Here is a 22,210-nt window from a genome sequence, read left to right on the forward strand (position 1 = left end):
AGAAGGAGTGAGCCCTAAGAAACCTAATAAAAGATCAAAGAAATTAATAACATTATAAAATTATAAAATACTCACATTAGGTCTAAATGTTTTCTTCAGAATAAATGATTTAATGTTCACCCAAACATTAGGAAATGCATTATCCCTGTACTACATAAACTCTTCCATTAGTTTTAGAAAAGCCCTAGAAGCTACTCAGTTTGTACAAGGTTAGCATAACCCTAGTATTAAACCCTTAACATATTAGGAAATCACATTAAACCATATGTGATAAGAAAAACAATGCCAAAAGGAAAAAATACATGTTTTGTTATCTCAACAGATGCTGAAAAATTATACAATAAAATTTAGTGTCTATTCTGCCAAAATAAAAATTTAAGAATAGTTCCTTAATATATATTAAAATCCTTCTGGAAGTTTTATGTAAAAGCAGTTAGACAAGAAAACCAAATATGAGTTATAAATATTTTTAGAAGATAAAGCAAAATTATCATCATATGTCTATCTCATAAATCCAAGCAAATCAACCAAAAATAATTTTTAAAATAGAAAACAAAAAATAGGGGCACCTAGCTGGCTCAGTCCACAAAGCATTCAACTCTTGATCAGGGCCATGAGTTTGAGCTCCACCTTGGACCTAGAGTTTACTTAAAAAAAAAAAGAATAAAAAAAAATACCTCAGCCTTTGTTATATAAATAAGGTATGCATATTAAAATAAATATATAAATATGCACATTAATTAATTAATTAAATGGCAGGTTTTTTAAAATATTCAAATCAATGGATTTCTTACATAATATTAAATATAATTTAAAAAAGGATAAACTCCTAGCAGCAACCTAAAACACAAACTGTCTAGGGATAAACTTTAAAAAGAAAATGTATAAGATCCACTGTGCTACCTAGAAGATATGAATAAATGCAGAAGAATTTTATGTTGCTGATTAGGAAGACAATATTATGGCAGAAAGAGTTAAGATGCCAGAGTAGTAAGGGGATCCTGGGCTTCTCTCTTCTCTTGAACACAGCTAGATCAACATCAAACCATTTTGGATACCTAGGAAATTGATCTGAGGATTAACAGAACAATCTTCGTAATTTGAGAGAAAGAACGTGGCAGCTTCTCTTAACAAGCAAACCAAAACACACCCAGGATCTAGGACCTAAGGAATTATTTTTAATTTTTCAATTTTTATTTCATTCTATTATTACTGTTGTTGTTTCTTCCTCCAAAATGACAAGATGGAGGAATTCCCCTCAAAAGAAAGAACAGGAAGAAATTATGACCAGAGATTTAATCAATGCAAATGTAAGTAAGGTGTCAGAACTAGAATTTAAAACAATGATTTTAAGGATAGTAGCTGGGGTTGAAAAAAGCATAGAAGACACCAGAGAGTCCCTTCCTGCAGAGATAAAAGAACTAAAATCTAGTCAGGCCAAAATTAAAAATACTATAACCAAGATGCAAACCCAAATGGAGGCCATAAAAATGAGGATGGATAAGGCAGAGGAGTGAAAGAACAATAGAGAAGATAAAATTATGCAAAATAATGAAGCTCAAACAAGAGGGAAGCAAAGATCAGGGATCATGAAGACAGACTTAGGAAATTCAGTGATTTATTAAAATGTAATAACATTTGTATCACAGGAATCCCAGAAGACAAAAAGAGAGAAAAAGGGGCAAAAGTTTATGTGAGTAAATTATTGCTGAAACCTTCTGTAATTTGGGGAGGGTGACAGACATCAAAAGTCAAGAAGCACAGAGAACTCTCATTAAATGCAACAAAAGCTCATTATCTCTAATACATATCATAGTCAAATTCACAAAATACACAGACAAGGAAAGAATCCTGAAAGCAGCAAGGGGAAAAAAAAAGCCCTTAACCTACAGGGGAAGACAGATCAGGTTTGCAACAGATCTGTCCACAGAAACATGGCAGGCCAGAAAGGAGTTGCAAAAGATATTCAGTGTGCAGAATGTGAAAAAATATGCAGCCAAGAACACTCTATCCAGCAAGGCCATCATTCAGAATAGGAGAAATAAAAAGGTCCCAGACAAACAAAAACTAAAAGAGTTTGTGACCACTAAACCAGAACTACGATAAATTTTAAGGGGAACTCTGAGTGGAGGAAAAAAAAAAAGCAACAAAGACTAGAAAGGACCATAGAGCATCACCAGAAATATCAACTCCATAGGTAACACAATGGTACTAAATTCATATATTTCAATACTTACTCTGAATGAAAATGGATTAAATGCTCCAATCAAAAGACATAGGGTATCAGAATAGTTAAAAAAAGAAGATCTGTCTTTATGCTGCCTGTAAGAGACTCATTTTAGACCTAAAGACACCTGCAGATTCAAAGTGAGGGGATGGAGAACCATCTGTCATGCTAATGGACATCAATAGAAAGCTGGAGTAGCCATACTTATATCCGACAAACTAGATTTTAAAACAAAAGACTGTAACAAGAGATGAAGAAAGGCATTATATTGTAATTCACGGTCTATCCATCAAGAAGATCTAACACTTGTAAATATTTATGCCCCCAACTTGAAGGAAACCAAATATATAAACCAATTAATAACAAACATAAACACACTGATAATAATCCAATAATAGTGTGGGACTTTAACACCCCACTCACAGCAATGGATAGAACATTGAAGTAGAAAATCAACAAGGAAGCAATGGCTTTGAATAACACACTGGACTTAACGAATGGACTTAACAAATATATTCAGAACATTTCATCTAAAGCAGAATACACATTCTTCTTGAGTGCACATGGAACATTCTCCAGAATAGATCGCACACTGTGTCATAAATCAACCCTCAACAAGTACAAAAAGACAGAGATCATACCATGCATGTTTTCAGATCACAGCACTATAAAATTTGAAGTCGACCACCAGAAAAATTTGGAAAGCCCTCAAATATATGAGGTTAAAGAACATCTACTAAAGAATGAATGGGTTAACCAGGAAATTAAAGAAGAAATAAAAAAAAATACATGGAAGCCAATGAAAATGAAAATACGACAGTCTAAACCCTTTGGAATGCAGCAAAGGCAGTCCTAAGAGGGAAGTATATTGCAATTCAGATGACATGATACTCTATGTAGAAAACCTGAAACCAAAATTTTCCAGAAATGTCCCAAATACATAGCCTAACCTTAGGCTATGTAAAACTAGAAAAACAGACAAAAATAAAAACAAAAAACTATCAAATAAAGTCGAAAGCCAGCAGAGGAAGGGGAATAATAAAGATCAGAGCAGAAATAAATGATATAGAAGGAAAAAAAAACACACAACAGAACAGATCAATGAAACTAAGAGCTGGTTCTTTGAAAAAATAAACAAAATTAATAAACCCCTGGAAAGACTTATCAAAATGAAAGAGAAAGAACCCAAATAGATAAAATCACAAATGAAAGAGGAGAGATCACAACCAACACCACAGAAATACAATTAGAATACTTTGAAAAATTATATGCCAACAAACTGGAAAATGTAGAAGAAATGGACAAATTCCCAAATACTCACAAACTACCAAAAATGAAAACTGGAAGAAACAGAAAAACTTGAACAGAACCATAACTAAAAAATGAGAATGATTCAGTAATAATAAAATCTCTCAACAAACAAGAGTCCAGGGCCAAATGGCTTCCCAAGGGAATTCTACCAGACTTTTAAAGAAGAGTTAATACCTATTCTTCTCATAATGTTTCAAAAGATAGAAATAGAAAGGAAACCTCCAAACCCATTCTATGAAGCCACCATTACCTTGATTCCAAAACCAGACAAAGACTCCACTAAAAAGGAGACTTATAGGCCAAAATGAATAAGGATGCAAAAATTCTCAACAAGATACTAGCAAAATGAATTCAACAGTACATTAAAATAATTATTCACCATGATCAAGAGGGATTTATTCCTGGGCTGCAGGACTAGTTCAATATTCACAAATCAGTCAAGGTGATACATCACATTAATAAAAGAAAGGATAAGAACCATATGATCCTGTCAATAGATGCAGAAAAAGTATTTGACAAAATATAGTAAGTGTTCTTGATATAAACCCTAAACAAAGTAGGGATAGATGAAACATACCTCAACGTCATAAAGGCCATATACTAAAGACCCACAGCTAATATCATCCACAATGGGAAAAACAGATCCTTTCCCCTATGGTCAGGAACAAGACAGGGATGTCCACTCTCACCACTACTATTTAATACAGTACTGGAAGTTGTAACCTTTGCAATCAGACAACAAAAAGAAATAAAAGTATCCAAATCCACCAGGGAAAAGCCAAACTTTCACTATTTGCAGATGACATGATAACTCTATGTAGAAAACCTGAAACCAAAAATTTGCTAGAACTAATACATGAATTGAGCAAAGCTGCAGGATATAAAATCAACATGCAGAAACCTGTTGCATTTCTATACACCAATAAAGAAGCAGCAGAAAAAGAAATCAAGGAATAGATCCCATTTGCAAATGTACCAAAAACAATAAGATACCCAGAAATAAACCTAGCTAAAAAGATAAAAGATTTGTACTCTGAAAACTACAAGAACACTTATGAAAGAAATTGAAGAGTACATAAAGAAATGGAAAGCATTTCATGCTCATGGATTGGAAGAACAAACATTGTTAAAATGTCTGTACTACTCAAATCAATCTACACATTAAATACAATCACTATCAAAATACTAGCAGCATTTTTCACAGAGCTAGAACAAACAATCCTAAAATTTGTATGGAACCACAAAAGACCCTGAATAACCAAAGCAATCCTAAAAAAGAAAAACAAAACTGGAGGCATCACTATTCCAGATTTCAAGCTATAATACAAAGTAATAGTCATCAAAACAGTATAGTACTGGCACAAAAACAGATACATAGATCAATGGAGCAAAGAAGAAAACCCAGAAGTGGACCCACAACTACATGGTCAACTCATCTTCAACAAAGCAGGAAAGAATATCCAATGGAAAAAAGAGTCTCTTCAACAAATGGTGTTGGGAAAACTAGAGGGCAACATGCAGAAGAATGAAATTGGATCACTTTCTTACACCATACTCAAAAATTAAATCGATGAAAGACTTAAATGTGAGACGAGAAGCCATCAAAATCTTACAGGAGAACACAGGCAGCAACCACTTTGACATCAGCCAGAGCTACTTCTTATTAGGCACATTGCTGAAGGCAAGGGAAACAAAAGCAAACATGAACTATTGGGACTTCAGCAAGAAAAAAAATTCTGCACAGCGAAGGAAACAGTGAACAAAACTAAAAGGAAGCCTATTGAACGGGAGAAGATATTTGCAAATGATATGTCTGAAAAAGGGTTCGCATCCAAAATCTATAAAGAACTTAACAAACTCAACACCCAAAAAACAAATAATCCAGTTAAGAACTGTGCAAAAGACATGAATAGACACTTTTCCAAAGAAATGGCCAACAGATACATGAAAAGATGCTTAACATCACTCATCATCAGAGAAATACAAATCAAAATCACAATGAGATACTATCTACACCTTTCAGAAAGGCTAAAATTAACAACACAAGAAACAACAGGTGTTGGTGAGGGTGTGGAGAAAGGGGAACCCTCTTACACTGTTGGTAGGAATGCAAAGTGGTACAGCCACTCTGGAGAGCAGTATGGAGGTTCCTCAAAAAACCAGATATAGAACAACCTTACAGTCTAGCAATTGCACTATTAGGTATTTACCCCAAAAATACAAAAATATAGATTTGAAGAAGTACTCAAACCCCAATGTTTATAGCAACATTATCAACAATAACCAAACTATGGAGAAAACCCAAATGTCCATTGACTGATGAATGGATAAAGAAGATGTGGTGGTAAATATATATATAGAGAGAGAGAGGGAGAGAGAGAGAGGGAGGAATATTACTCAGCCATCAAAAAGAATAAAATCTTCCCATTTGCAAGGATGTGGATAGAGCTAGAATGTGTTACGCTAAACGAAATAAGTCAATCAAGAAGGACAAATTCCATATGATTTCATTCCTATGTGGAATTTAAGGAACAAACAGATGAACATATGGGGGGCAGAGAGAATAGAGGGAAACAAACCACAAGAGACTCCTAATGATAGAGAACAAACTGTGGTTTCATGGAGGGAAGTGGCTGGGAGATGGGCTAGATGGGTGATGGCTACTAAGGAGAGCACTTGTGATGAGCACTGGGTGCACTGCATTCTACTTCTCAAACTAATATTGCCCTGTAAGTTAACTAAAATTTAAATTAAAAAAAAAGGAAGACAATATTACAGCAATGGCAGTTTTCTATAAACATACTCTATAAATGTAACAAATCCAAATGAATCAATAAATAAGACAATCCCAATCCGATTTGAATGAAGGTTTTTAAAGCAAATCTTCAGTGATACTCATTATGCATGTATCTTTGTATAAAATAGAATATTCATATAGGATAAATTCTTATAAATAGATTTACCTAAATTTATTTAGGTTCCCAATGTATATTATCAGGTTATTTATAAGAAAAATGGATGTCCAGTTAAGGCTTTCAGAGTCAACCTTGCCTTTTCATTCTTTTTAATCTCTTAAATTTTTACATGTAACTCGTCTGTTAGCTGTTTTCTTTTCCCTTTATCCTAGAATTAAAAAGCTGCAACATTTTTCCTAAGCTTATTTTAACCATCTTTAGTTCTTTTTGTGTGTGTGTGATTTGCCTTTCATACAAATTTTCCTGTTTTTCTAACTGAACATTAATTTTCAGTAGCTTATACATGAAGCTTATCATATATTATTTGCCTCAAATAAATATGACTATATCCTCTCAAAATGTCTTTCTCTGTTTTAAATACTCGGGATTTGAAAATTATAAGGTGAATTTTTTTTCTATTATTGTGTTACACTTAAATATATACATTTAAATGAATTTAAATTTAGTTTGTTCCTTTTTGTATATATAATGGTGGTTGATTCTTCCTGAGACTAAAAATTAACAGTTCAGAAGGTGGGTAACAGTTTCAGTGCTATAGATAAACAATGATAGTAATGGTGATGAGGCAGGAGAAAAATGGACAGGCATGAGAGATAATGTCTCTCATTAGCATGCCCAGGGGTTGGTGATTGATGAGCAAGGAGACACTGGAGCTGTGGCTTAAGTAACAAGGTGAGAGGTATGGCTGCCTTCTGTGGAAGGTTGGTACTGAGTTCAAACTGAGACATCTTAATTTGAGGTAGTGACTTACTGTATTTGAAGCTGAAGTTCAGCAGGAGGTACAGGTTGGATAAAGATGTGGGAGACCTCAACGTGAGTTCTTAACTAAGGTCACTGAAGGCAGTATGGGGAGTAGAAGAGTGAAAAGAGACATGCTTAATGTCTATGTCAATCACTATGGGGCTTGATTCTGTTTAGTTTCCCACTACTATTTGGATTTCTGTATGCAAATTAGTGTAATTGTCTAATGGGTGTAAGCCATCTTTCCAACATAGCTATGACAGAACTCTGTATTATAATATACATATACAACAAGTAATTATTAAATTACATTTAATAAGTTCATCTAAAAAATGCATATGATGGGGCACCTGGGTGCTTTAGTCAGTTAAACATCAGACTCTTGATTTCAGCTTAGGTCATGATCTCACAGTTCATGAGATTGATTCCCACATTGGGCTCTGTGCTGACAGTGCAGAAATAACCTTTAAAATAAATGCACATGGCACCAGTTGTTTTGTTTTGTTTTGTTTTAAGTTCATTTATTTATTTTGGGAGAGAGCTCAGGGGAGAAGCAGAGGGAGTGGGAAAGAGAATCCCAAGCAGGCTCTGTGCTGTCAGCGCAGACCCAACTCAGGGCTCAATCCCATGTCTCTGGGATCATGACCTGAGCCAAAATCAAGAGTTGGATGCTTAACTGACTGAGCCACCCATGCACCCTGACATGCCAGCTTTGAAGCATAACATATAAAGCTACACTTTACCAACTCCAGATATATAGAAACATCACTCCTCATGATATGAAAGTCCTCTCTACCATGACACATATAATGCATACCTAAGTGTAAAATGAATTTATCCCTTAATATTGATATTGATTTGATTTATTTATAATCACATATTCTTATCTTATAAAATTCATTATGTTCAATGTAGCATCTATTAAGAATCTAAAATTTTTTTCATGAATACTTCTATTATATCATATACTAACTAAACTTTTTAAACAATGTTAGGATTCTATTGTATATTTAATATATGTAATATATATTATTGAATCTTTAAAATTTTAAAAATTTAAAAGTGACACTTTCTTTTACTTTTTACTTCTTAAACTATACTTTTTTTCTTATTTTTACCTATCAATCTTATGGAAAAATAGTAACAGAAGCTACTGATCCTACTTGATGTTCCCTAAGAACACTGAAATGAAATCTTTAGGAAGGTAGGAGAGAGAAAGAAATCCTCTAATTCTACTTCAGAAGTAATATAATGTATATGATAAGGATAAGTATAATCTATACCTCACTAACTTAAGAAAATGTTTCAACATTAATTTATTTTTGTATTGTAAAAAAAAATCCCTTTAATTTAGTGTAGCTTAATTTAAAATATAAGATTTTTCAGGTATTCTTCTTAAATTAAAAAAAATTAACCATAAAAAATATAGAAGTCATTCATTCTTTTCCCCTCTACCCCTTGGCACAATCCCTTATTTTATCCCCCACAGAAATTCAGAAACGTGCTGGAGTCTGTGCCTTGATGTTTCAAACCCATCTCATTCTGGGGCCTTCTTCCCCCACCCAAGTACAAGAAATTGGCTCTTCTTTCTTCCTGCTAGTTTTCCACATTTTCTTATAGTTTTTCAATTTCATCTTATGTAGAACGTTTTTAGTTATCTTTTCTTAATGTCCCATCATGGTTGTTTCAGCCAAATCTTCCGAGATGTTAACACCATTATTTGAGTGATTTAAAACTCATTCTCACTACTTTTCATTCTTTGAACTATTAACACCAATACTGGCAATAGCTCTAAGTAGGTCTCAGCTTTCCCCCAAGTCCTATTTCTTATTCTATGTCACAGACTCACTTCTTCCCTTTGAAGTTAATTGACAGAAGAAAGGATCTGAGCTTTTAGAATCTCAAAAGGTATAAGAATGAAACTTTCTTGGAAATAATATAAGTAGTAGCATAAACATTTGGGGCCAGATGATATTCTTTCCTCCTCTGTGGGAAAGAAGTCATAGATATTAGCATCTCAGGAAGGTAAATATGTGGACCTTTTGAAATGCTGTATCAAAATGTGCTTCAGTGTAGTTTAGTTAAACACATCTATGAGTGCCTATGCATGTACCAAATCCAGAGGCTTCAGAGATAAATGAATAGTTTTTACCCTAATGAGGCTTATAATTTAGTAATAGTAATAATGATAATTACTAATGTGTGTGTGTATATATACACATATATATATATATATATATATTTACATTGTACCAAATACTGCAGTAAATATTTTATGTAGATTATGTTACTTAGTAGCTCTTAGCCACTAAAAGAACCCACCTCTCTCAGAGTAGCATTTATGACATTACTGCCTACATTGATAACCTCAAAGCAAAGATGATCACAGATACCAAATCTTATTTTTACATGTGTTTCTTTCTCATCCATTATATTCAAAATTTCTAATGTCATCTGTCTTTTGAGCCCTGTGTTGGTGGCACCCCAGTATGAACTGAGTGGAGATTTTATATGGGGACACAGTATCCATGTCCCCATGAAAAGGTATTTCTACTACCTCCAAGAGAATGTTTCTTCCTCCTATATAAATGAAGCCAAAACCCAGCTAGAAAGCATATATGGAAATATCTCAAGCTTATGGGAAAAACAATAATCCAAGCATGGCCCCTTCAGTCTCCTCCTTAACATACTTAAATACTTAAATTTGGGATTAGTCTATCTAGGGCTGCCTACTTGAGCTGACAACTAGAACCTTACAGGAACCTCAAATGCCTTGCAGTTTAAAAGGGGTAATGTTTGTTTTCTCCAGCAATGACTAAAAAGCCTGTGCGTGGGAAGAGTCTCTTTTCCCCTTTATTAGAAACTTGTCTTACTGAGGCCTCAGCCCAAGCTGAGGTCTATATACTTCAAAATCAAGCTAGAGAAGCCTAAACCCTCCAGCCCTGACCATTTGGCAAGGCTTCTATACAGCCATCTTCTCTGAGGCCAGTGAGACCACGATTTGCTTGCAAGGCTAAGAGCAGCTACTGTATGCTGAGAGCTCTTGTATGGCTAACATTTGGTTGGACCTCCCCTAATATCTTAGTCCTTTAAGGAACTATGCCTTTGCAGATTCTGTTGGCTAAGATAACGAACCAACTTTATAACAACCTGCACAATACACTAAATATCTAGGGCATTATTCAATAACTCCATGAAAACACACAGACTTTCATCTTTAGACAGAGACACAATAAACTGTAATGATCACCAAGATGAAAATACCATGTGGTCAGTGCCTAAGGTCTTCAGCTTATACCCAAGTCAACAGTTAAAAAACAATTACACAACTGGTAAAAAATAAAAAAAAAAAAAAAGGAAGAAGCTGATCCACACATTAAACCACATGAACCACACTCCCCAATTATGTTCCATTTCTATTTCTTATCAACTTGGCTCTGTCTAGATTTCTGACATTCTCCTGAATTGAACCTCTCCATCCAAAGAGCAAGACATTTCCACAGGGACAGGCATTCTCGCTAGACATTGGGAAAGCACAGCTGAATATACGCTCTTTGGAGGCAGCCCAGCTCCTAAAGGGAAGGAGTGAGGGAGTGGGATGGGTGGCCTTCACATGCCAAATTCTCCTTCCAAAAGCTTGGACCCAAAATAAGAGTGTTACAGTAAAGGGATTTCCAGCATATGCAGGCAAATTAGTAATGAGTAATTTCTCCCATCATTATTATTACATGCCAGAAAAACCTTATTATTTTGAATACATTCTGTAACTGACTTGAAAATATCTGACTTATAAAATAATTTGCAAGAAATTATTGCTACTTCTGAAAATATGATTTGATAAATTAGAGTATTCTTTTGATAGGTAGATCAGGCTACCTATTGTATTTACAAATTGGTGTTTATTAAAAAAATTTTCTGCTCAAATTATTCTCCACTGATACTTAATGACTTACAAAGCACTTACTTTATTGTTTAAAAATGTAAATTCACAAATTACCTGTATTTAAATTGACGACTTTTTACCATATACTTACAGGCTTCCAATTATGGGATGAATAAGTCATGGGAATAAAAGGCACAGCATAAGGAATACAGTCAATACTGTAATAACAATGTAACAGTACGGATGGTAGCTACACAGCATAACATAAAAACTTGACAAATCACTAAGTTGTACACCTAAAACTAATGTAACATTGTGTGTCAACTATACTCAAATAAAATAAGTAAATAATAAATAAAAATAAGTTAAAAATAATTACAGAACTACCAACTCCATAGAGTACTATATCCTTATATACAATGATACAGGTCCTTGTAGCAAATGATAATGGATAGAGAATTAAATAAAACTGCACTGCAGACAGTTGTTGGGAAGCTCCCACATTTCTCCTCATGGTGACCCTCTCCTCTCATCTAGTTCCTTGGCCTCCATGATCCCTCCTCAACATATGTTTATCAAGTATCCACTATGCATTAGACAAATTGTGTTCCCTACATTGCCCAGGTGCCCAGTGGGGAACTGCTGGGTACCATTCTTTAGATCACTGTCTCGTTCCTTCTCACGATTAACTGTCGGGAAGAATCTCATTATCTAATTCATAATGACATACTACTTATTTTGAATAGGTTAACATACTGCTAAGTACTAGAGTTTTCACATCTCATATGTAAATATGCCTTAACCCAAAGGGATAAATTTGCATCTGCATACAGTGAGAGGTAACTTTTCTTAAGATGCCTTTCTAGTTTCCCTCAAACCAAAAGCCACTTTCAAACCAATACAGCCACCTACTCTTGAGACAGAATGCTACTTGCTATACTGTGCTATGCTTTCCTAGATACTAAGGGAAACACAGGTTCATGTGGCAATATATTTCCTATTGCATTTATACTGGCCCATATGTTATTATCTCTGCACTACAGAATTGTGACAAATCCATTGTAGAAGCTGGAAACAAATAAATTGATGAAGTTTTCAAACTGTTTTAAAATTATTCCAGGATGTTCCTAACTTCATTCATTATGTACAAATTTGTGGTAGTTGTTCTGTATATAAAATATAACCGATTCATTGAGAGCTTATCCTGAAATGTTTAAAATGAATATTATATGACGTTTGTGTTTCTTTGAACTAGAAGCGGAAGCTAATTTTATGCTGAAAATTCATCCTCTGAAGAAATACCCTGTGGATCTTTATTACCTGGTTGATGTCTCAGCATCAATGCATAATAATATTGAAAAATTAAATTCCGTTGGAAATGATTTATCTAGAAAAATGTCATATTTCTCCCGTGACTTCCGCCTTGGATTTGGCTCATATGTTGATAAAACAGTTTCACCATACATTAGCATCCACCCAGAAAGGATTCATAATCAATGCAGGTATCTAGAGGTTGATGTGAATTTCACAATGCCAAATTAATTTTTTTCTTAGAAAATCTATTTGTTTTTATATAAATGACTTACTAAATTTTATATTTGTTTTATTAAGTGAGAAATGAAAATATTTGGAGAGGAAGTATGTTTTTATCCGAAAACTTATGAGCTTATAACTTGGGACTTCTTGTTTTATGTTTTTTCAAATATGATTCAGTTTTATCACAAAAAAAACCCTACAAATAATATTAGTAATTTTAGACAAAACCCCAATATTCAGGTAGCTACTATGTATAGCAATACCTGTTTGAGAATTCTGTTTTTGTCCTTTTTGATTGCTCCAAATTTGTTAAATGAAGGTTGGTCAAATTTAAAGTGCTTATATTGCCAGTACTGCCACTGTCTTTCCTTTACTGTGTTGTGACTAGGTTTGTAATTTTGTTGTTTAAGATGTGACTTCAAAGAAAGCTCTGCTGAAAGAGCCTCTTTTCTTATCATTTTGAAACTCTGATTCTAAATAGCATATGCTCCACTATGAAACAAGAACTAACCTTAAAAATAAAAGTTTCTCACACAGTATCCTAATTATCCTGTCGAGTGCTGAGAGAGAAATATGTTCAGTTCTTCGTTAATATAACATTTCATTTTAACATCTTTCCTATTTCCATAATCTGCCCAGATCACTTTAGAGTGTACACTCTAATCTGCCCAAACAACTCTGCTAACTGTTGTAACGGATGCATCTCCTCATGGAGCTGTGTGCACCTTCTCCTGAACGTGCATGTGCCTGAGAAATTGTTCGCACTTTGGGGGACATCATGGGATTCTCAAAACAATTTTAATAAACTTTCATGATTCATTGATACTTTCACCCCAATTATCACTTTAAAAACTAGCATAATATTTTAAATATCAAACAATGGTATAATGTTTTCACTAAGTTCCTAAAAAAACATTTCCCAAAAAGTGTTTTTCAACTATTCCATGGTCAAATATGATAGGAAAGCACTGCAAATTCTTATCTCCTCTTAAAAACTAGCCATGCATATTAGCATAACAAAAGCTCTGTAGGTGTCCTATATTGAACACGTTTAGTCTTTAGTTTTTGGATACCAAACCATTATATTCCTATTTCCTACTTGCAAAGAAACATCCAACAGTATTGAACTTTTCTGTGATTTTATAAAGTACTGCTTTTCTCTAATAAAAGTTCCTTGGCAAAAAAATTATTCTATGTTCTTTTTTTACACCAAACCACACAATTTTACTGTGAGTAGTATTTTGGATCTTTGAATGAAGCATAGCAAAATAGAATTTGCATTTCTTCTTTTTTTACACAGCGACTACAATTTAGACTGTATGCCTCCCCATGGATATATCCATGTACTATCTTTGACAGAGAACATTACTGAGTTTGAAAAAGCAGTTCACAGACAAAAGATCTCCGGAAATATAGATACACCTGAAGGAGGTTTTGATGCCATGCTTCAGGCAGCTGTCTGTGAGGTAAGAAGTTTCATATCATTTTGCTCAGATACAAAATTCCCCAAGAATTTAATATTTTTTTTTCCTCTTTGGTGTATAGAGTCAGAACATAATATAGAAGAATACATTCTTCTGACTCTTACTTGTCACCAGTGTTATTCATTTTGGTATGTGTTCAGGACAGAGGGGCTAAATTGGGAGAGGGAATAATAGGGAATAAATAGGAAAATATAAAAGGGAAAGAATAACTTACACACTTGGAAAATCCTTTCCAAAAGGGCTACTCTTTTTCACTTACCACTTTCCAAAGAAGAGCCCGAAATAGCCTGTTTTCCTACTCACACTGTGTTGGTGCTCTGCACTTTGTAGCCCTGGCTTGTTCTTCCTCTGGGGGAGTGCCAGAAATCTCTAGCTGTGAGATGTGCAGTCAAATGGCTATGGTAAAATAGAGGGTATACAAATAAAAGGTAGTGCTATTTAGGAAACAGCATTGTATTTACACACATCATTCTAGCCTGACTTAATGTTTGTTAAATTCCCAACTTTACATTTCTTGAGATCGAGACCACAGTACAGATCTATGGTATGGTACAAGATCTAATTACATGTTTATTTTAAGAGTCATATTGGATGGCGAAAAGAAGCTAAAAGATTGCTGCTGGTGATGACAGATCAGACATCTCATCTTGCTCTTGATAGCAAATTGGCAGGCATAGTGGTGCCAAATGACGGAAACTGCCATCTGAAAAACAACATCTACGTCAGATCTACAAGCATGGTAACATAGCAATAGATTCTTAGTAGTTATGATTCTTTTGGCCAAGATATAGGTTTAAATTGACAATTCACCTGTTCTTGTACCAAGAAATTACCTGAATGGGCATGATCCAGAGTTAGGATACACCATGAGAGAAAAGTTATGTAATAATGCAATCGGTAAATGCTGATTGATATATTAAGACTAAAACACTTTAACAACATCTAGTAGCTGAGTCTCTGATATGCTAAAATGAAAGTGATATAGGAGCTTACTGTGTATGGAATTAAATAACATTAAAAGGAAACGTGTGTATATGTGTGTGTGTGTGTGTGTGTATATGTGTGTGTGTGTGTGTATACATATATATGTATACACTTTTTGCTTTATATTAAAAACAACTGGATCTGCATAGTGGGTATCTAAAAACAATATTAAGGATTGGTAAGAAAAGTGTATTTGGCCTGAAGAATCCTCACAGTATAATAGGGAGAACTAAATACAGACTAAGAAAAAAAGGAATAAAACAAGGTTGGCTTTCAATATTCTGGACCTCACACCTTCCCTCTGAAGCTTATCTATATTTAGGGGATCTTTTTTTAAATCAGTGGATAACTGGATTGCTTCCTGAGGATTAGCTTCAGCTCTGAATCATGTACTTAATACAATCTCCTAGAACCACATCTTTCCCAGCATTAGCTACTCTACATGTGGAAAATCAACTGTATGAAGCATCATTTATTTCTGATACAAACTTATTTATACACAATGTTAGAACAGAGCTTCCAACTTACTCAGATCTTGGTATCCCAGTGTCTACATATTTTTTTCCCCTGGTTTTATAGGAAAAAAAATCCGACAGTTCTGTTCATTAAGTAGTTAGATCCAAAAAACTTAACTATTTATGTCCTAAGAACATAGTAGCCAATTAAAAATAATATACATGAATCATCAAAAAATACATGTGTGTATATTTATGTCATTCGTAGTAATGAACTTAAGAATAGAAATCTGCCAAGCCTCAGAATCAGACTAGACATCACCACCCTCATTTCCTGTTCCACATTGATTTTCATGCTGCCCAGTTTTGAAAGATACGATATCATCTAAAGGAACAAAGCCAAATGTAATCTTAAAAACACAAACTACCTCCAGCTAGTAGTTCATGGCTACCTGACAGATGTCAAATTATCACCTTGAAATTTAAAGATATTCCAAGGCACTCTGGTAAGTGTACCGTAGTGCTCCAAGGCACCTCATCCTCAAACACACTTTGGGAATTTCAATATTAGAAGCATATAAGTTATGTAGAAATTTGTGTGGTTCCCATGAGTCAAATTTAAATAGTTTAAATTTAGTTAATCTGGAGCATCTTACCAGACTTACTAAATATCTAGAGGAGCAAATATTACTGCATAGAATAAGTTCATCCCTTGGTTGGTTTAGCCCTCGATAGCAGCCTCAAAATTTAAAGATTTTAAAAGGTAACTAGAGTTTGAATTTTAAAATTGGGGATTTGGAATTATTCCAATAATGTCTTTCCCTTTTCTAATTCTCTTCTATTCAGTCACATTTCACTTTGGTAGACCCACCCATTTTAATTTAGTCATTTCTTATCTTTCCTTCCTTTTATTTAACCTTTTAAATCTGAGATAGAGTTCTAATTATTTACCAGGGAGTGGAGGAGGAGACAAGAGTAACTATTCTATTGTGAGCCAAGGAGAAGCATTTTTTTAAAGAAAAAATAATAATCACATTATTCTCAAATTGCATTGCATTATCCTTTTGAATTTTTGCCAAGTCACTGAAGTCATGTCTTTATAATTATATTTAGAGGGTGCTGCTGTCCATCTTGGAAAGATTCCTTAAGGCAAAGAAATGCTCTCATAATTTTAGACATATACCATGCCATATAACCTTATGGAAATTAATTATAATTCTGGTGGAATTTTGCACCGTGTTTGGGCTCTTATGACATCAGGAATTTGGATAATCTGTCATCAACTGCATTTGCCTTCTTGAACTTTGTTCCACCTACTTAACAGAATGAAACTTCCACATGTCACTGATGTATATTGAGTAAACCAAGGAGCAGTGTGTTTGTTAATACCTTAGAAGGATATATTTATCTCATTTATCCCAGGTCTTTGTTTTAAGGGATCTTCTTCCTAAGAATTCTCATTCCCTTCATTTCCAGGGACACTGCCCTAAAACAAAAGAAGTTGAAGCATATTGATTGATCCCTCGACTATGCATTTATATCTGCAAGATGTGCTACTGCTCTGAACCTTCCTATATCCAAAGCTACCCTGAACCTGACTCTAAGCAGATTTACCTGCTTATTTTAAAATGATCTCCATCTCTCTCCTATTTGGCCATTATAGAGGAAATTAAAAAGGTATAAGTTAGACAAGCAATTAAACACTTCACTTACTGGCTCTACCTCCTGCGGCCAACACCAGCAATGTTGAATGGTATCTGGGCTTCTTGGTCTAAGACTCTGGTTGTTTTATTTATAAAAGGAAATAACTGATAAAAGACCTTTTATATGACTAAATAACATGGGCCAGAGTTCTGCTACTTGTACACATAGCTATTTCATGAGGGTCAATGTGACTTCCAAAATAACAACAACTACCATGTTTGGGGTATTTATTAACTGAAACCACTATAGCAAACACTGCATACAGCATTGAATTTATCTTTACAGCAACTGTAGAGTAGTCATAATTAGCCTTTTTTTTTTTAACAAACAGAAAAACTGAGGGTAGAAGTACTTAAGTAAGTTGACTAAGGACAGACAGCTAAGAAGTTTTAATAAGTAGCAGAGGTGGGGCTCAAGTAGCTCAGTCCAGTTCAATCTTAAATTAAAATCTGTATTCTTTGCCACAGTGTCTCAAGGGAAAAGTACAAGAAATACAGCAGTGAAGTCCTTGGTGTAATTTCTGATCTAATTTCCTGGTTGCAGTCTTACTTATGAAAGACATAAAGCACATAATTTGGCTTACATGAATAAAGAAGACAGAATTAAAAATAGTTTCTATTTACACATTATTAAAATTAGTATATGGATATTGGAAAATAATATCATACTATTGAATAAATTACATTTTCCACTGCTTTTTCTCTAATTCCAGAATGAAAACTTGAGTAATATAGTTTTATAATTTATCCAGTAATAATGGCTGTTTAAAATATGGCATTCTTTCTAAAATAGTAGGTATTAGTATAAAAATCATTAATGGTATAGAAGAAAGTTATTAATACTGGGTCTAGAATTTCAACCTGTTTCTCCACCCAGCTCCTCCAGGATGATTCTCAGCCTCCCTCAGAGACTTCCTTACAGTATTCACCCCATGCTTGGCAGTGGCCAAGAATAACACCAAGGTCTACAGTAACAGTGAAAGGGAGCTGAGGAGCAAAAGTTGGAAGAGGCACACCAGCCATGCAATGAACCCTTCCTTATTCGTGGATTTTTAAAGGTTGTTATTATGACTGTCTGTTCTGGATGGAGATATGCAAATTGGCAAAAATCCTACCATAGTCCTAAATGTATTTAGTAGCTTAGATTTGGTGTTTCTTTTTCTATCCAGCCTTTTTTTTTTCTTTTTTTGTCTCATCATATTATGGTTCAGGGATTCTTCATCTTTCCTATCACATAACTCCTCAGAATCCCCTTGCTTCAGGATTCATAGTTCATTCCCTCCCCTGAAGCCTCAATTGGATATACTCACTGCTGAACTGGTCACCATCTTAGAGGACAGAAGCTGAACTGCAGAAGGCATATTAGGCATTACTAAAGAGTTTTGCTTCTTTATGGGTGAAAACGGTCAATATTCTGCTTGTGATTTCTCATGTAACTTTATTTAACATGTTATTCACTTATAGTAAGCCAGTTAGGAAGGCTTTTTTTTTCCTCCATGTATCTCAACTACTTGGAATTATATTCAGTTTTTCCAGAGCTGCTGCTGAAGATAGGGAGCCTGACAAGATGCTTGACTAATTTAATCTATAACTTTGTTGAGTTAACAAAAGTTAAAGTTATTATATTTATTTGTGTTCCTATTTTTCTGACAGGGCTATTTCTGACATTTTCAAATGTCTGAGAGCGTCATTTATAATTAATGCTATTATATAGCATTCCATGTAAGGAGACAATATTAATCTTTTAGTAAAGAGACTTTTTACTTATTTTTGCTGCTCTGTGACTAAGAAGTAACTTAGAAATAACCTCAGAAAGTGTTAAATGTTTCCCTTTTTCTGCTTCTCATCTTCTTTGTCTCAGACACATATCAATAAAAATGCTAATTCATTGAGCACTTATTTTATGCTGGCACATTGTTGAGCATATTGTTTATGCTATCTCATTCATATCTCTTCAACCCATTTTATAAACAAGGAAGCTGAAACTTAGAGACCTCAAGTTAATTTATGCAAGGTCACTGAGGTACTACAAATATCAGTCAAGATCCACACCTATGCTGTCTAATAGCAGAATCCATTGCTGTGCTTATGCTGACTGCCTCCATTTATTACCCCCAACCCTAAGGTCTATGATCTATCTGCTGGACCCTCCACATACCTTAGCTCATTAAATCTCCGAATCAACCCAACAGAGTAAGCATCATATACCCATCCACAATGAAGTGGAGAGGGAGGGCAAATATCTTGCTCTGGGTACTTGATTCTCAGATCTCTAGCTTGCCCCCTATACCATAGTCTTCATACTGAGTACTGACTGCTTTTCAGAAGACCAATGAATGTGAGTAATTTTGGTGACACTGAAAGAAACCTAAATTAGGAGTCATTTAAAAAATAGTTTTAAGCATATTCAACCCTGAAGTCTTCCCAAAATAATTATTCTAAATGTTTTGAACACCTAAAAATATACTTTCCAAGCCTAAGTTTATACAATAGTCCTGATTTTGCATGATACTGAATGCTGTTTCTAATGAAAAATAAATCTAGAATAACCCCTAATCTTCTACCTTTTGTCACAGACTGAGGCATAACAGCACAATAACTATTTAAAGTAAAATGGAGAGACTGTCTAAACCAAAACCATCCTTTTAAGAGCATTAGTATCTATTTAGTCGCAGGGAAATTACCGATTTGTAATTATGGGAATAATAATAACAGTAATTCTAATATGGCTCCACTAAAGCATGTAATAATACTTTTCACCTTATTTCTTACTTTTTTCTCTGTGTTTAAAACTACCTAAAACTATAACTTCTAAAATCAATTAAAGAGATAAGACCAGTTTAAAGTTTTTTAGCACCTTTGGGCTTTATGAATATGCAAAATCAGGAAAGTAAAGGAAATGTCACCTGGGCAGAATGCACCTAGAAAATTTTATATCCTGTTTTAAGTCCACGTGCAGTTGAGTTTTTTTTAAATAGTGTTAAAACTTTTAAAACTAACAAAATGCCTCTGTTCAGCTTACTGCTCTCTTAACTTTTAAATTATAAATGCCATAAGAACAATAATGACTTCAATAATAACTTTAGAATAGATCTAATCTGAATGTTTCTCATGCTCAAAGAAAAATAGCCAGAGAATGATCTCTGCAAACAATATTTAGTTTTTTTTTCTTTTAAATTGAAAGCAAAGGCTGCACACAGAAACACCTGGGTTAGGCTTAGAGTAGTCTGGCACTGCTTTTATAATGGCTTTGAAAATGAGCTCTGAAAAATATAATGGTTTGCAAAAGTGGCACAATAAAAATAAAATGTGATGAAAATATTTATGAAATAGAATGTTCCAATTAAATGATATGTTTCAGTTCAATCATATTTAAGCAGAAAATTTTTATTACCACTCTTCATTGAAAAGCTTACAAAAGTTATCAGTCCATCCCCCTCCTTCAGTAATTGGGATAGCATGATTACAATGATAGTGTGTTTGCCAGGAGCCACAAATTCAAACATTTGAGGGGCCAGGTACAAAGGCAAAACCAATGAAGCAAATGAAGCATAGCTTATCCAAGCATAGCCCACTATCTAACCTTTAGTAATGTCCTCCAAATGGCTTTTACTAAGCAGTATTTTCTTGAAAGCTATCTTTTATTAAGTCCTATGGTACTTGTCACATTACATTATATAACATCACCCAACATCATAGTGAGATAGATATTGCTAGTGCCTCCATTTTATAAATAAGAAAATGGGGGCACTATAGGGATCAGGAATTAGTCTGTGGTCACACAGCCTTATATATAGTAGTGCCTACAGTAAATGCCATGAAGTGTCACATCAGGACATGAGTTCCTATTCACCATTAATCTGAATTTAATAATTACAGAATGGTAAGTAAAAGCCTTTATACATATTAACTCACGTAATCCCCACTGTAACTATGAAGGGTAGGTACTAATATTCATACCTGTTTCATAGATATGGAAACTGGATCACAGAAAAGTTACAACAGTTATCCAGCATCACATAGCTAGTAAATGCAGAACCAGGAATTAAAGCCCAGGTGGTCTGTTTCCAGAGCCCCTGCTCTTGGTACGGTTCTCAACTGGAGTGATTTTGCCCTCCAGAGGACATGTCAATCTCCAGAGACATTTTGGTTGTTACAAACAACTGGGGAAGGCAGGAGATACTGACATCTAGTAGGTAGAGGCCAGGGATGTTGCTAAATACCCACAGTACACAGGACACCAGTACACCCACAACACGGAATACATAGCCCAAAATGTCAATAGAGCCACTGATAAGAAACCCTGGTCTATGTGATTACTACTGTGCAACTATGCAAATGGAAAATAGGCTATTGCCAGAGATGGAGATTGACAACACATAATTTAAAGTCTTTATCTCTAAATAAATCTCTGCTATCAGAGTACTTTCATTTTATCTCTTTCTTCTAAAACGTGAACTGTAAAAATATAATCCAGATAATTGCGTACTTTATTTAACAAGACATTGGTCTTTTTTCATCTTATGATGATATTCACTACTGCAAATTCTCTATTAGCTTATAAAAATTTTTACCATCAAGTTCAGTTTTATGAAAAGAATCTTAAACACTTCTCTTTTTCGTCACTATTTATGCACATTATTAAAATTCTCCCATACACTTCTACACAACTATCTCTTTAACTGGAATTGCTCCCAATGAATCTTTCTTACCTCCTCTTTCCTTCTGACATTTATAAGTTATTTCCCACAAGTCACAGCGAAGGTGTTGGTGAAGAAGAAAAATGTGAAAGGAATCCTTTTGCCCTTAATTACTTAGCAGCTGTCTTGGCACATTGCTTTCCCTTTTCCCTTTTGCCCCTGAAATGCCTGTTATCTCTATTAATTATTTTCAGAGTTTAGAGAAACAATA

General features: G+C 34.3%; 1 protein-coding gene across 1 annotated transcript in view; it reads left to right on the top strand.

Annotated features, from left to right (window-relative positions):
• ITGB8 (integrin subunit beta 8) overlaps nt 1-22,210 on the top strand; it is an 83,075-nt gene that overhangs the window by 33,724 nt on the left and 27,141 nt on the right. Inside the window, exons 4-6 of the mRNA XM_007089073.3 lie at nt 12,393-12,639; nt 13,974-14,139; nt 14,738-14,896. Coding sequence (XP_007089135.1) covers nt 12,393-12,639; nt 13,974-14,139; nt 14,738-14,896 — 572 coding nt within the window. The remainder of the gene's footprint in view (nt 1-12,392; nt 12,640-13,973; nt 14,140-14,737; nt 14,897-22,210) is intronic.

This window comes from Panthera tigris, chromosome A2, assembly GCF_018350195.1.
Source record: "Panthera tigris isolate Pti1 chromosome A2, P.tigris_Pti1_mat1.1, whole genome shotgun sequence".
In the NCBI taxonomy this organism is placed as follows: Eukaryota; Metazoa; Chordata; class Mammalia; order Carnivora; family Felidae; genus Panthera; species Panthera tigris.